We start from the raw sequence: 13,956 nt of genomic DNA, 5'->3' as shown, positions 1-13,956 counted from the left end.
CAACATTCAGAATATTTAAGGGGCATCACAACGCCTCACGTCCTTGGTTCGACTTCTGCTTCCACAGATATACCGCAGTGTGGGGGTACTGAGGTGGCATAGCTATCACTTTTCTCCTTTGTTCGCTGGTCCATCAAACCCGGGCCAAGCAGGAGCTCGACTGGGCCCCCTCCTTAGCCAGGTCCTGTCCTCCGTCCCCGCTGACTTCCCTGGCCTTTATTTCAACACCTGTGATAGCCCACTTGCTGATCAGAGTCTGCACGAGGTGGCCAAGGCCGATTCTACATGGAGAGTCCTGAGGAGTTGGGCTACCTGGTTCATGTAGGCCCAGTGAACCCTTTTCTACACGGTCCAAAGCAGAAGCCAGACACAGCCCACTGGAGGATTCTAGTTGTTGTTTGGGTCACTCCCGATGGCGCTCATGGGTTACTCCTGGCTCTGAGCTCAGAAATCGCTCCTGGCAGGCTCGGGGGACCACATGGGATGCCTGCTGCGATTTACATCAGTTCGTGCAAGGCAAACACCATACCGCTGTGCTATTGTTCCGGCCCCCGGATGATTCTAGCTTTTGCAAAAGGAATGGACACGTCCGAACCTCGCGCCTGGCTCCCAGCCGCTGCCCACAGCATGAGGATGGGTCGAGAGACGGATCTGAGTGACCCCTCACATCCACCTGGCACCTTTCTCAGCCACGCGGGAGCCCTGCAGAGGGAGAAGGCAGTGTCGGGAGACGGTCCCCAGGCGGGATTCTGGCCCTGCCACTAGGCCCGTTGTGAACAAATGAGCAAGGAGCACCCAGAGTTGAGAGCATTGGCCTGGGTCTGTGTTTTTGGGGTGCTCACACTCCCAAGTGAGGGTTCCCGTCCCACCCCAGCCGCTGTCTGGTTTCTAGGCCCAGGAGACCACGTGGGTCCAACTGGCTGGATTAATTCTTTTATTTTTTTTAAAACTTTATTTATTGATTGAGTGATTGATTTTTGGGCCACATCCAGCAGTGCTCAGGGGTTATTCCTGGCTCTGCGCTCAGAAATTCCCCCTGGCAGGCTGGGGGACCATATAGGTGCTGGGAATCGAACCAGGTCCCTCCCAGGTCAGCCGCATGCAAGGCAAACGCCCTGCCACTGTGCTATCTCTCCGGCCTGGCTGGATTAGTTCTGAGTCATGATGGGGTATGGATCAGATACCCTGTGTTTCCCACAGTTCCCTGCTGAGCTGCTTCCAAAGGGAGGTGGCTGAGGATGTGGGGGACACCCGGGGATGGAGGAACAGTGTCCTGGGGGGCCAGACGCTGGCCACGCCAGATAATGTGGTTCCCAGGAAGCTATTCGTCCAGGGAAATAAGGGTGTCCGGAGTCTCCTCAGGCAGACAGGCCCCACCAGCTGGATGAATGCTAAGCTGGATTTGGAACCAGTCGCAAAGCTGGAAGAATGGGACAGTAGGAAGGATGAGGGTGCACAAGGCTCACCTGGGGGGTCTGTCCCCGAGCCCTGCCAAGAGCGGTCCCTGAGTGCAGCACTGGGAGAGAACCCTGGGCACGGCCAGGAATAGCCACATGCACACGCGCATGCACACACACACCCCCCAAAAACTGAAACACTGGGCCTTTTTTTTTTTTTTTTTTGGTTTTTGGGTCGCACCCAGCGGTGCTCAGGGGTTCCTCCTGGCTGTCTGCTCAGAAATAGCTCCTGGCAGGCACGAGGGACCATATGGGACACCGGGATTCGAACCAACCACCTTTGGTCCTGGATCGGCTGCTTGCAAGGCAACTGCCGCAGTGCTATCTCTCCGGGCCCTAAACACCGGGCCTTGACCAAAGGCATCCAACCTGGGTTCCGCATCCCACAGGCTCCCCTGAGCCTGCCAGGACTAATTCCTGAGCACAGAGCAAGAGTCACCCCAGAGTGCTGTCGGGTGTAGCCCCAAAACAAAAGAAAATAAGAAACAGTGTGGGCAGCACCAGAGAGGGCACATATGTGCCCCTTTGCTGCCTGTGCCTCCTCTCATCACTGGGGCATGCCAGGGGAGGCTTTATCGAGAGTCTTTGGGAGAGTCTCACTAGTTGCCCCACACGCTTCCTCCCTAGGGAGGAATCCTTGGGCCAGCGGCCTATGAGTGAGTCCAAGCCGGGCGTCCTGGATTTAAAGGACAGGAGCCGAGAACCCCATCTCTTTCTCCTGGGGAACCATCTGGAGGAGCCATGTAAACAGCAAAAGAAGCAGAAGCCAGAACTGCCAACTAAGCTGGGGGGCCAGGAGGGTATCAGGCCGCCACCTCCTCTGCTGCTCTGGCCTCGATGCTGTCCCTGCTCCTGTGAAACCCAGAGCAGCAGCTTCCCAGGGCCAGACTCCCAAACCCAGCGCAGGGCGGGGAGCTGGTGGGCTCAAAAGCTCTGCGCCTGTCAGCATCATCCCACTCACACTGGTTGCGGGTCCCAAGTGCCAGCGAATCATTTCTGGCTTCGGGTGCTTCACACAGAGAGAAAGGAGCCTCCTCGGGGCCAGAGAGATAGCATGGAGGTAAGACGTTTGCCTTGCATGCAGAAGGACGGTGGTTCGAATCCCAGCATCCCATCTGGTCCCCCGAGCCTGCTAGGAGAGATTTCTGAGTATAGAGCCAGAGTCAATCCCTGAGCGCTGCCAAGTGTGACACCCCCCCACCCCCCCCACAAAGGCGCCTACTTGCTCCAGGCTGCAGGGCCCCAGGGTGAAGCTTCCGTGGCCAAAACCCAGCAATAGTCGGCGAGAAACCAAGGGCAGCTCAGCCCAAGCAGACTTGTGGGAGCCCAGGACAGTTTCAGACCAGGATTTAGACTCTGCCAGGGTCTAAGCATGGGCCTGAGCCTCTCCCCAACACCGGAAGGGCCAACACTGTGATGGGTCAGTTTTCCTTCTGGAATTTTTTTTCTCCCTGGTTGGGGCCCCAGGTAGTTCTCCCTTACTTATTTTTGGGGTGTGGGAGAATTGCATCCTTTCATCTGGTCCACAGTTCAGATGTAGCAGAATTTATCCCCGGAAATGCACAGAGAAAGGAAGGAAGGGAGAGAGGGAGGGAGGGAGGGAGGGAGGGAGGGAAAGGAAAGTAAGAAAAAAGAAAGAAGGAAGGAAGGAAGGAAGGAAGGAAGGAAGGAAAGAAAGAAAGAAAGAAAGAAAGAAAGAAAGAAAGAAAGAAAGAAAGAAAGAAAGAAAGAAAGAAAGAAAGAAAGAAAGAAAGAAAGAAAGAAAGAAAGAAAGAAAGAAAGAAAGAAAGAAAGAAAGAAAGAAGAAAGAAAGAAAGAAAGAAAAAAGAAAAAGAGAGAGGAAGGAAGAAAGAAAAGAGAAAGAAAGAGTGAAGGGAAGGATGAAAAAGAGGAAAAAAGGAAGAGAGAAAAAGAAAGAAGAAAAATAGAGAGAAGGAAAAAGGAAAAAAAAAGAAAAATAGAGAAGGGAAAAAGAAAGGAAAGAAGAAAATAGAGAATGGAAGAAAGAACACTAGAAAGAAGGAAGAAGAGTGAAGGGAAGGAAGAACAAGAGAGAAAGAAGGGAAAGAAAGAAGGGAAGAAAGAATTAAAGAAGGAAAGAAAAAGGAGAAAGAAGAAAGAGAAAGAAAGAAAAGAAAGAAAGGAAGGAAGAAGGAAGGAAGGAAGGAAGGAAGGAAGGAAGGAAGGAAGGAAGGAAGGAAGGAAGGAAGGAAGGAAGGAAGGAAAGCGAGGCCTGATGTTAGCTGAAGCCCACCCAGCAAGGCATCTGCCGACACCTCTGGAGCAGGCACCTCCACTTCCCTCCGCTTCCAAGGGCTCTACCTGTCCCTGCAAGCCAGCAGCTGCTCAGGGAGCACCAGCGCAGCGGTGCTCACACTCCTGGCTAAGAGGCGATGCGTGTCCACAGACCTCTTGTGAGGCAGCAACGCGTGATGGGACAGAAGGGGTGTGTGCAGCAGCGTCTGTTAGCAGAGGAGTCCGGAGGCAGCACGCGTGGGGCTCAAGCAGGGTGAGGTGCTGAGACTCAGGACATCGAGTCCATCCAACACCAGGAGGAGGAGGGCGAGAATCGAGGTGGAGGATCCCCAGGGAACGAGCTAGAGCAAGAGCAGGAAGAGGCGCTCGGGAGCCAGCGGCGTGTTGGAAATAAATCACGGGAATAAAAGGCCCGGCCACACCCAGGTTCCACTTCCTGATCACTTACCATGTGTGTGTGGGGCCGGGAAAGCTTTTTCTTTTCTTTTCTTTTTTTTCTTTTTTTTTCTTCTGGAAACCCCATGTTTTCTCTCAATTATATTCAGCCAGGAAAGAATGGAAAACAAGAGCTTTTTTTTTTTTTACTCTACGTAAGGATACTTCTGATGGCCTTTTCATTCCCGTCACTGAGCAGAACCCGGGTGACCTCTGCAAACGTAGCGACCTGCAAGACGGGGCAGGGGTGCGGTGAGGCGGGGCCCGGGTGAGCGGCTGCCATGCCGCGCCACACCGTGCCACGCCACGCCACGCCACGCCACACACCACGCCGGGTCCCCGGGATGGTGTGTCCTCACCTATCTCTCGGGCCGCAATCTTCCATCTTTTTTTTTTTCATTTTACGTCTGCATTATTTTAATCATTCAATCAAATCAGTCAATACTTTTATCATTCCATTTGCGAGGGTCCCCTCTATCTTGCTATCACCCTGTCGGTAATTGCATTGTGACAGCGGATGATGGTGCGCTGAGAGGCTTTCATTTGCGGGCCTCTGTTTATCTAAGGGAGCCATCATACAAGCCTGTCAGTCTCCTTTCAGCCTGCCTCTGTCTGCCTGCCTGATGCCCTTCACATAACTTTGCGTCGCAGGCAGATGGCTTTGTGAGGGTAATTTTCCTTGTGAGCCCTGACATGCTCGCACGTTGGGCTGCAACCTCGGCACATTGTGCGCGCGCGACAGGTTTGTCAAATGCCAATCAGTGTAACAATATGCTTTTATTTGTGGAGACATAAAAACTTGTCTAATGCACTGAACTGCCACATAATATCTCCTGAATACCGTGACTCAGACCCCGAGAATGGGGAACGGAGCTCCTGAATGGCCAATCGAATTCAAAAGAATCTAATTACCGAGCGCTCTGGATCATGTTTGTTGGCGTAATAATGCAGGCAAAACATTAGCAGCTATATCATACGCCCGGCTGTGATTCGCCCGCGAGGCTCGCATCTTAGCAAATGGGACTGGAATCCAGGAGGGGAAGGAAGGGGAAGGGAGGAAAAAATAATAATAACGCCTTCGAGACGTCTGGCAGGAAAAGAAAGGCCGTGCGTGGCCCGGACTGTCACAACAAGCAGTTCTGACGACACGGGGAAGTGCTCGCGGCTCGGCTCGGCCGTTCGGCGCTGGACCCCGAGACCCCGGAAGGAAGGCCGGCAGCAGGAAGGGCCTCACCAGGGGCGGCCAGCATCGTCAGGCAGGGCCGGCGCGAGGCCCATGTTCCCTTTGTTCCCACCTCTGAATGGGGCCGTAGGGGAAGAGAAAGGACCTACCATGAGCCCAGCCAAGCATGTCATGCCCCCTCCCAGCTCGCACACAGCACGGCCCCTGAAAGACAGAACAGAAGTGGGGCCATGGAAATGAGGCACCGTGGCCGGCCGGGCTGCCACCCGCACGAGCGACCATCTGCAGCTTCGGCCGGCCAGGCGCTTCCAGGAAGTCCCCGAGACGAGATGCGGCCCCGGGCTGCCGCCCATCACGTCGTGTGCGTTTTAGAATCCTTATGAAACGGCAAAGTCACAAAGCAGGGGCCGCGGGGGGTCGCCTCATTAGCGGGCTTGGCCGCACTGCCACCGCTGAGCCGGAAAGCCTGAAGCGGGTTCCGCTGGCTGTCAATGGCGCGGGCGGTCCATGGCTCTCAAGGGGCGACCCTGGCCCAGGGAGCGCGAGAGGAGACAGCCCGGCCCGGGAGCACCTGCCAGGGAGCAGAGGGGCCCTGAGAAAGGGCCTTCTCTGTCCCTTTGGCTGCTGCCGCTGCAGACCAGAGCAGAGCAATAGCGCCCACTCCCCAAACCAACTCCCGCCACTCAGGAAGAAGCAGGGCCGGGTAGGGAGTCAGAACCATCACTCCTGGGAGTGTCCGGCTACTGGAAGCAGGGACAGTGAGGTTGGCAAGATGGCCTGAATCCTCTCCACAGTCCCCTGTCCACACAGGCTGTGGCTGGAGCTCAGAACACACAAGAGGAAGCCAGCAGCCAGTGCTGAGAGCTTTCTTTTTTTCAAACGAAACACAAAAAATGAGAACAACAAACAGACAAAAACTCAAGATCCCTGGCTTCTACCAACTATCTTTAGAATTTTTAAAGAAAAAAATATTTCCTCTATTTTTTTTTCCTACATCTCCTACATCAGAGAGTTTGGCCTCCAGTCAGTCCCAGCATTTGTTTCTAGCTCATTCTGCGATGGGGACGGAGGGACGATACAAAGACAGTCTTGTCAGGAGGAAGAAATCCTTTCAGTCCTAGCTGGGGGGGCCGTGGCTTCCCAGAGGAGCTGACTCCCTCCCAAGTTGAAAGCACCTCCTTGCTCTTGTTTTTGTGACCCGCACAATCAGTGGGGATCGATTAGAGCCTGGCTTTTGTTTTCCCCGAATCAAAGTAAAATCAAATGCCTTGAGTGCAAGGTGGTAAAGCCTTTGACGGGCGGCAGGGCCGACTGTCCAGAAGTGCCGAGATTTCCACGGGAGCTTCCTCCCTCCCCTCCCTCCCCTCCCTCCCATCCTGCTCCCCTCTGACCCACTTTGCTGGGAGATGCACTAGCTCCCCTCCATAGGTGCAGGGGGGGTGTGGGGGTCATACCTGAAGGCCTCCACGTGTCCCAGGCAGTAGTGGGCCAGGACCTCCTCGGCGGGCCACACGCCTGCAAAACAGCAAACACACGCTTAGCAACCTCCCTGTGAAAGGCTCCCCAGACTCGCCACCATTTTCTTGGGAAATAGCTTTGGAAAACACACACACACACACACACACACACACACACAATGTTTCATACAAACGATGTTCACTCAGATCAGGCCTCGCCCGATCCCTACACACACACACACACACACACACACACACACACACACACACACACACACACACACACGTTTCATACAAGCGATGTCCACTCAGATCAGACCTCGCCCGATCCCTACACACACACACACACACACACACACACACAATGTTTCATACAAGCGATGTCCACTCAGATCAGGCCTCGCCCGATCCCTACCGGGAACTCAACCCCTTGAGCTCCTTTTGTTCATCGCTAAGGGTGTGAGCATTTCCTTTTGCCTAGGAACATGTACAGTTTTGTGCACACACTCAGTCACGAGACAACAGTAGCAAACAACATGCACCAGGACACGTTTGAGGAGTGAGGACAGCGCTGTTCCTGCTGTCGGCCAGAAAGAGGACTGGGAGGCCAGGCCAGAGGGACCCAGGGCCTGTTCCCCCGGGTTAATTCTGGCCTCGCACTTTTTAATACGACCGTGTTCCCCCACTAAACAACGAAGTTGGAAAAGGAGCAGGAAACCGAGACCCCTGACTTCCCTGCATCTGGCCTCGCTACTGGGCGGCCGTTACCCACCCCCTCCAAAGCCCATCGGTGGCGCCTCCGATGATCTGAATCTTCACCTGCTTTTCTGGGAGTTGTGTCGAGGAGGAACAAGTCAAGCTCGCGGTGCTAAGTGCTTTTTGCAGTTTGCTGACACTTGCTGTGTTTCCAAACAGAGAAGGTGGCAGTGATGAACCTTGGAAATAGGAGACACCGTGGCCCTGGGCAATTCCCACCCTCTCTCTCAGGCCCAAGCCTCACCCAGCCACCGAGAGGGCCCTCCAGGAGGGGGGAGGGAGTGGGGGAGGGAGAAAGGAGAGAGAGAGAGAGAGAGAGAGAGAGAGAGAGAGAGAGAGAGAGAGAGAGAGAGAGAGAGAGAGAGAGAGAGAGAGAGAAGGCACCATGGGCATAAGGGCACAGCCCAGGCCTGGACTGGGCCCCTCATGCCCAGCAGCCCACCGACTTGTGAGGGGAAAAAGGACTGTCCTGGGAGGAAACCAGAAACACAACCAGAAGTGGTTTCCAAGCCACGTAGGAGTTGTAAGCCCGGGGCCTGGGTTCCACCTGTGCTGTGTGACCCGACATTAGCTGCCCAGCGTCTCAGTGTCCAAGTGCCCGTGTGTGTCCTCATGGGGCTGCAGGAGGGTGTGCAGAATGGAGTCAGCGGAGATGGAATAGAGAGAGCGCACAGCTGATAGCAAAAAGCCTTTGGAAGCAGGAGACAGCGAGTGGTTGTGGGTACATATGCTCCCCGCAGAAGGAATTTGAGCAAGAAAGAGAGAACCCCAACCCTGTCATCCCCGACAATCGGCTGGCACAGAGTGCCTGATCCTGTGGGCACTGGCACCTCCCCGAAGCCTCAGGCTGACAAGCGTCCGCACAAAGGGCTCGTGCAGGGCCGGTGTTGGAGGTAGCACAGGCGTGACCCACCGCAGAGGACAGATTGCCCAGAAGGACTCCTTTGTGCCGTGGGAGATGGTTCTGGAGCATAAGAGAAACGATTGCGGAAGGGCATTTGGCTAACATTAACTAGACTTCAAGCCTTGCTTGGTATAGAAGTATGACTTCTCAAATACAGGCTTTTAAAAGGAGTTTTATAATTTCCCCCAAAAAATGTCAGAGGAAGATTTTTAATCAGATTGAGTATAAGAGGTGAAGCCAGGAACTCAGCTGAAATCTCGCTGCAAAGCGTTCTTTTTCTTTGATTTTTGGGTCATATCCGGCAGCACTCAGGGTCCTGGTTCTGCACTCAGAAATCACCACTGGCAGGCTTGGGGGACCATATGGGATGCTGGGATTCAAACCAACATCGTCCTGGATCGGCTGCATACAAGGCAAATGACCTACCACTGTGCTATCTCTCCAGCTCCTGCAAAGCATTCTTTTTTTTTTTTTTTTTTTTTTTTGGTTTTTGGGCCACACCCGGCGGTGTTCAGGGGTTACTCCTGGCTGTCTGCTCAGAAATAGCTCCTGGCAGGCATGGGGGACCATATGGGACGCCGGGATTTGAAGCAACCACCTTTGGTCCTGGATCAGCTGCTTGCAAGGCAAACACCTCTGTGCTATCTCTCCGGGCCCTGCAAAGCATTCTTACAGCTACCTTCCAGTATCTCCCGTTGGCTTACCCAGGGCTCCAAGTGTCACCCACGTTGGGTCCCTAACAAGTCCTTTTAACGCACCAGCATCCCCAGGACAGCGTGGCTGGTCGACCAGAACCACCATCCTTCTGACCACCCGGTCTGTCTGCGGTGCCTTCCACAATGAGGGCCTGACCTGGATACTCGAGGCCAGGGAAAGCTGTACAAGGATGACGCTTCTCCGTTGTCCTTTGACTAGATGTGGCTTGATTCTCAGATAGAACTACGGCCCAGCTAAGGGACAGGTAATGACCACATGACTCTGTGACTGACCCAAGCCTTCCCCAAAACACACAACAAACTAAATCCTCACTAGAACCTTCTCTCTCCTCAGAGTGCCACCAAGATAGGATCAAGTCAAACCACTTTATTTTGCTCATCTGTTAGGTTTTAAAATAGTTCAATCTCTGGACCCCACATATGTCCCCCAGGTCTGCCAGGAGTAATTCTTTTTTTTTGGGGGGGGTCACACCCGGTGGCGCTCAGGTATTACTCTGTGCTCAGAAATCACTCCTGGCAGGCTTGGGAGACCATATGGGAATTGAACCACCATCTCTCCTGGGTTGGCTGAGTGCAAGGCAAACGCCCTGCCACTGTGCTATCTCTCTCTGGCCCCCTAGGGGTGATTCTGGCAGAGCCAGAAGTAAGCCCAGAGCACTGCTGGGTGTGGTCCAAGCACAAAATCCCAGAGAACAGCTCGCAGCCTGCAGGGCTCCGATCAGGGCCCAGAATTTGCCCACCATGGGCGTTGGCAGAACAGGATGCAAGTTTGGGCAGGGGCTGGTGGTAACCCAGTGTCTCACATGACACACACACCCCCATCCAACTGCTAGTTCTGGTCCCAACTACGAAAGAGCATTCATCTCACACAGACTTGTCTGCCAACAGGCACCACAGCGAGAGGAAGAGCCACGTGTCCATCTGAGTGATCGGAATGCACCAAACCAGGGCTGACACATAGCATCTGGGGTGCCTTGGTGGTGGGGTGCTCCGTAGGGTCACTCACCAGCAGGACAGAGGGGGAGGTGGGGCGGGCACACCAGCCAGTGTCTGGTGAATGTACTATCCACCCTGGGGGATCCCAGGTGCCACAGTCCAGGAAATTCCATCTCCCGGCCCCAGGCTCGGCGGTGGAGTGCCCAACCCCCCTTCCCTGTGTTGACGGTCAGGTTGTGTCTGTCTCTGTCTTGAGTCTCTGTCTCTGGCCTGACAGTGGCCTTTGTGGGACACTTGCCGTGGCCTCTCACACTGTACTATGGAGCTTTAGGTGCTTCCTGGGCTGCAAACTGCTAAGCTCTCTCTTTTTTCTTTGTCTGTCTGTCTGTCTGTCTGTCTGTCTGCCTGTATCTCTCTCTCTCTCTCTCTCTCTCACACACACACACACACACATACACACACACACACACACACACACACACACACACACACACCAAGGGTCACAGAGCAGCCACTGTGGTCATGTTTGGTCCATGTGCTGTGAGGCCTCAAGACACAGCAGCTACAGCAGTGAGTGGTTCTGGCCCAACAGAACTGCCAGCAGGTACCCCCATCCCTACCCCACAGCTGCCTCAGAACTCCTTGAATCCTGGCCTGAAGCACGGACTCTTGTTTTCCCTCTGCTGTGCCATGTTCTCTCCTGAACACATCAATCTGTCTGTCTGTCTGTCTGTCTCGGAGTGACTCTTTAAAGAAAGCTAGTTTGAAAGTAAATAACAGCTAGTGTCCTCTTACCCAAGGCACACAGAGATACATGCACACACTGACATTGACACACACAGAAACACACAGAGACACAGACACATATGCAGACCACTGAGTGCAGAGCATGGTGAGACACAAACACACACACACTCACACAGACACACACATAGCCCTGATCCCCGAGCATGGCACTCACTCAGGCGTGCCCCTTTGCCCGGTTTCCCGTCCCCAGAAGGCACACTTGGAGTCAAGTCTTCTGGGACCTGCAGCGAGAGAAAAGGGCGGGCAGGTCCCAGGTACTGCCCAACACTCTGGCCACCCGGTTCTGCCATGGGGCACTGGTCAAGGAGATGGGGAGACTCAGGGACACTCGGGGAAACTCCAGGAAGCTTCAGGCACACAGCACAGAAATGCTGCAACACTCCTGCACCTCCTCAGACACACCAGCCCAAGCCATGCACAAAGAATCGGATGAGGGCCCGGAGAGATAGCACAGCGGTGTTTGCCTTGCAAGCAGCCGATCCAGGACCAAAGGTGGTTGGTTCGAATCCCAGTGTCCCATATGGTCCCCTGTGCCTGCCAGGAGCTACTTCTGAGCAGACAGCCAGGAGGAACCCCTGAGCAACGCTGGGTGTGGCCCAAAAACCAAAAAAAAAAAAAAAAAAAAAAGAATCGGATGAACCCAGTTCAATCCAGGCCCTCCCCAGCATCCTCGGCTGTGCTCGAGTTTCCTGATTGTGGTTCAGGACCTGCCCTGGGGCTCTGAAGGGCTGTGGCCACCTGTGCCAAACCCCAGACTGGCTCTGTGGGGTAATGGTGACAAGCCACAGGGCATGATAGATGACTTAGGCACCGTCACCCTCCCCAAGGCACATCCGGGTCCTCCCAGGTCTGGCATTTGGGCTGGATGGGACCTTGCTCAGCTGTTGGAAGGAGGCTGGAAGACCAGCTGAAGGTGGTCTTCATGCAGCCGGGCACGGACACGCCAGGGACATGCCTGGATATCCTGCAATGGTGTTGGGCAGGACCAAGGCCACACAGGCTGTGGATCTGACCATCAAAGGGGTGTGGGTGCCCCCTACATGGCCCAGTGACTTTCCATGTGCCAGACCCTGTGTCCCACAAATAAAACTGGCATCACCAGGCCTCGTAGTTAACTGTAGCACCCACAGCAGTGGCAGAAATCAAACACGGAATGCTAGCATGGCTGCGGTGGAGCTGGGGCTGGGAGGCTGTGCCCTTGGGTGGCTGGGGGCAGACCTGAGGGTGTGCATGAGGGTAGAGCCATCTCTGTGCCCCGCCTGAGAAGAGCAGGCAGTCTGGGGCCACAAGCGTGGCCAGGATTAGGAGGCCAGATTGCCATGATGTGGGCTGTGCCAACTTCCTGAAGGAGCTCCGTCATTCGGAGGCGGTGCCAGGTGGCTCAGGGTCACACAGGAGACAGTTGGATGGCGGCGACACAGGAGGCTCAGAAACAGGGTGTGGGCTGGCGGAGGGTGGGAGGAACCTGGCAGCCTTAGGGGGGTGGCCGAAGTGCAGCCTTGAGCACAGAGGACAGACCTCAGGGTGCCTGTACAGGCAGGTGTGGGCGGCTCTCGTCCAAGCCACTGCCCAATGAGTGAGGAGCGAGGGAGCCAGTGGGTCCTTCTGAGCTCACTGGCCCCCATTCTCCAGGGGCAGCCTGGCCGGCGGGTCTGGGAGCTCCAGGTCTGGGGGCTCCCAGGTCTCTGTGTACACTCAGGAAGCTTTCCATCTCTCTGCCAACCCCACTGGGCTCATGCAGAATCATAGCTCCGGATGAGCAGGAATGGGGTGGGACAGGCACAGCAGGGAAGGCACCCATGGCTTTCTTCCCGCAGTCCCTTCCCAATTCAGAGAGAGGCAGGTGGGGGGGGGCACGGCAGGAACACCCCATAGAGTGCATATGGGATGCCAGGAATCGAACCAGGTTCCTCCTGGGTCTGCCATATGCAAGGCAAATGCCCTACCGTTGTGCTATCACTCCGGCCCCTCCTGACACATTTTTCTCTCTGGACGACTCCCACTGCTTCTGGAACAACCCCGTTGACCATGGCTTGACCCCATGAAGGCAGTGGGTTCCCGCAGCTGAGCACCACACCGAGAGCAAGTTTCCCAAAGGAGAAGATGGGGAATGCGGCACACCAGGGCCACGTGGCAACCACAGCAGTAACTCAGAGCGTTGGCCAAGGTGTCGGCCGCAGGAGTCACAGCCTCACTGCTGGCCCAGGTTCCGAGGACCCACAGGGCAAGGCGAGCCTCTTGGGCATCCCCAAGAAGCATGTTCCCAGGGTGCCTTCATGCATGAGGCCCAGACCTCCCTGTACTATGTCGAGAACTGATTTGGGGGCCTGGAGATGTTCCATCTGAGGTGTCGGGTCAAGAGAAAAATGCAGGGGACCAGAGCTACAGCAGAGCTGGGAGGGCATTTGATCCTCGGCATCCCCTAGGGTCCCCCAAGCCCTCCAGGAGTGATTTCTTCTTTTGCTTGTTTGTTTTTGGGTCACATCTGGGAGTGCTCAGGGATTACTCCTGGCTCTGCACTCAGAAATTGCTCCTGGCAGGCTCAGAGGACCCTATGGGATGCCAGGAATTGAACCACCATCTGTCCTGGGTCCACCGCACGCAAGGCAAATGCCCTACCGCTCGCTGTGCTATCTCTCTGGCTCCCAATCCAGGAGTGATTTCTGAGCGCAGAGCCAGGAGTTACCCCCCTGAGGGCCGCCGGTGTGGACCAAAAACCAAACCAGAAAAAAATAAAAAAAAGAGTAACAAGCAAGACTCAAGTGGATTTGAGGCCTCTCCTGATTCACCACAGCCTAGAGATTGTCAGACCTGTGTGTCCCCAACGGAAAGTGGAAAACGAATCTGTGGGCTCAAGACACTAAAATCTCAGATCAAACCCCTCAAACCAGGACATTCAGAAAAGGCCCCAAATTGATCTTTTCCCCGTGGACCTGCCTCTGTGGAATCAGAGCCGCTGTGATTAGCTCCAGGTTTCTCCACCTCACCTGGGCCGGAGAACACACCAGCCACAGGCACTGCTGGGTGCCCCCGGGACCCCCTCGCACCT

General features: G+C 55.0%; 1 protein-coding gene across 1 annotated transcript in view; it reads right to left on the bottom strand.

The window, feature by feature from the left end:
* Positions 1-13,956, bottom strand: part of CAMKMT (calmodulin-lysine N-methyltransferase) — a 157,261-nt gene that overhangs the window by 24,909 nt on the left and 118,396 nt on the right. Inside the window, exons 4-6 of the mRNA XM_049784715.1 lie at positions 6,786-6,846; positions 5,481-5,535; positions 4,314-4,377 (exon numbers count right to left, since the gene is read on the bottom strand). Coding sequence (XP_049640672.1) covers positions 4,314-4,377; positions 5,481-5,535; positions 6,786-6,846 — 180 coding nt within the window. The remainder of the gene's footprint in view (positions 1-4,313; positions 4,378-5,480; positions 5,536-6,785; positions 6,847-13,956) is intronic.

The sequence above is a fragment of the Suncus etruscus genome, chromosome 12 (genome assembly GCF_024139225.1).
Source record: "Suncus etruscus isolate mSunEtr1 chromosome 12, mSunEtr1.pri.cur, whole genome shotgun sequence".
Classification (NCBI taxonomy): domain Eukaryota; kingdom Metazoa; phylum Chordata; class Mammalia; order Eulipotyphla; family Soricidae; genus Suncus; species Suncus etruscus.
The sequence above is the reverse complement of the archived record's forward strand: the minus strand, read 5'-3'. Positions and strand labels throughout refer to the sequence as shown.